Raw genomic sequence first — 1213 nt, forward strand, 5'->3', positions numbered from 1 at the left:
TGCAAGTATAGTGTTTCTTTATCACAAATCAACTATGTCATATTTCTTAAGAAAATGACTACTAAAATAACTTAACTACCATATTGTACTTTGGTCACCACTTTGAGGAAATACATGGTCTAATCAATACCTGATGAATGAAGCTAAGATCACACCCCAATCAAACTGAAGCTATTCTTGATTTTGTGGAGGCCAATCTCAGTGTTTTTGAGTTAAGAATGTTCTGCCTTTTCAAATAAAGGAATAGAAGCTCATATGTCAGCATCCTTAGTTATCTTTGTGAAATCCAAGTCTTCCACCACAGTCTTATCACTGCTTCTTTTACTTCCTTGTTCTTCAGTGTATAAATGAGAGGGTTAAGAGTTGGAGTTATTACAGTGTAGAAAAGTGTGAGAAACTTACCCTGTTCATGAGCATAGTGAGTCTTAGGTTGAAGATAGACACCTGTTACTGTACCATAGAACAGGGAAACAACAAGAAGGTGAGAAGTGCAGGTGCCAAATGCTTTTTTCTGCCCTGCAGGTGACTTTATCTTCAGTACAGATTTCACAATAGCACCATAGGAGGAAAGGATGATGGCCAAGGGTAACACTAGGAGGATAACACTGGCTATGGACATCTGCACTTCATTGTAGGTAGTATCTGCACTGGAGAGCTGAATCAGGGCTGGAACTTCACACACAATGTTGTCTACTACCCGCTGAGAGCAAAAGGGCAACCTGAGGGTAGCAGTAGATTGGATCAGAGACTGAATCAAGCCGGAACCCCAAGCAAGGACTGCCAGCTGCAGACATACTTTAGGGTGCATGACAGTTACATATCTCAGAGGATGGCACACTGCCACATAGCGGTCCACAGCCATGACAACAAGAAGCACACATTCAGTGGCACCAAGCCACAGGAAGATGTAGAGCTGAGTGGCACAGCCACTATAGGTGATTGTTTTCTTTGGACTTCTCAAATTAACCAACATCTGAGGAACACAGCTGCTGGTGAAACAAATATCTAATAAGGAAAGATTGGAAAGGAAGAAATACATAGGGATCTGCAGTTTTGGTTCCTTCAAGGAAACAAATATTATGATTGTATTTCCAGCGAGAGTCAAACAATAAAAGACCAAAATTACCCCAAAAAGTATTTTCTCTAAATACGGCTTGTCAGAGAAGCCACGGAGGATGAAATCACCATGGGTGTCATTGCAAACTGTGCCCAT

At 41.1% G+C, this 1213-nt stretch overlaps 1 protein-coding gene across 1 annotated transcript; it reads right to left on the reverse strand.

The window, feature by feature from the left end:
- Positions 1 to 271: 271 nt before the first annotated feature.
- Positions 272 to 1213, reverse strand: LOC110284130 (olfactory receptor 2H2-like). Its single transcript, XM_021149776.1, has one exon. It carries the CDS (start codon positions 1211 to 1213, stop codon positions 272 to 274), a length of 942 nt encoding a protein of 313 aa, XP_021005435.1.

This window comes from Mus caroli, chromosome 17 (genome assembly GCF_900094665.2).
Source record: "Mus caroli chromosome 17, CAROLI_EIJ_v1.1, whole genome shotgun sequence".
Classification (NCBI taxonomy): Eukaryota; Metazoa; Chordata; class Mammalia; order Rodentia; family Muridae; genus Mus; species Mus caroli.

Bases quoted from the DNA above. Each gene is read 5' to 3' on its own strand.
- LOC110284130 (XM_021149776.1), bottom strand. From the start codon at position 1,213: ATGGGCACAGTTTGCAATGACACCCATGGTGATTTCATCCTCCGTGGC.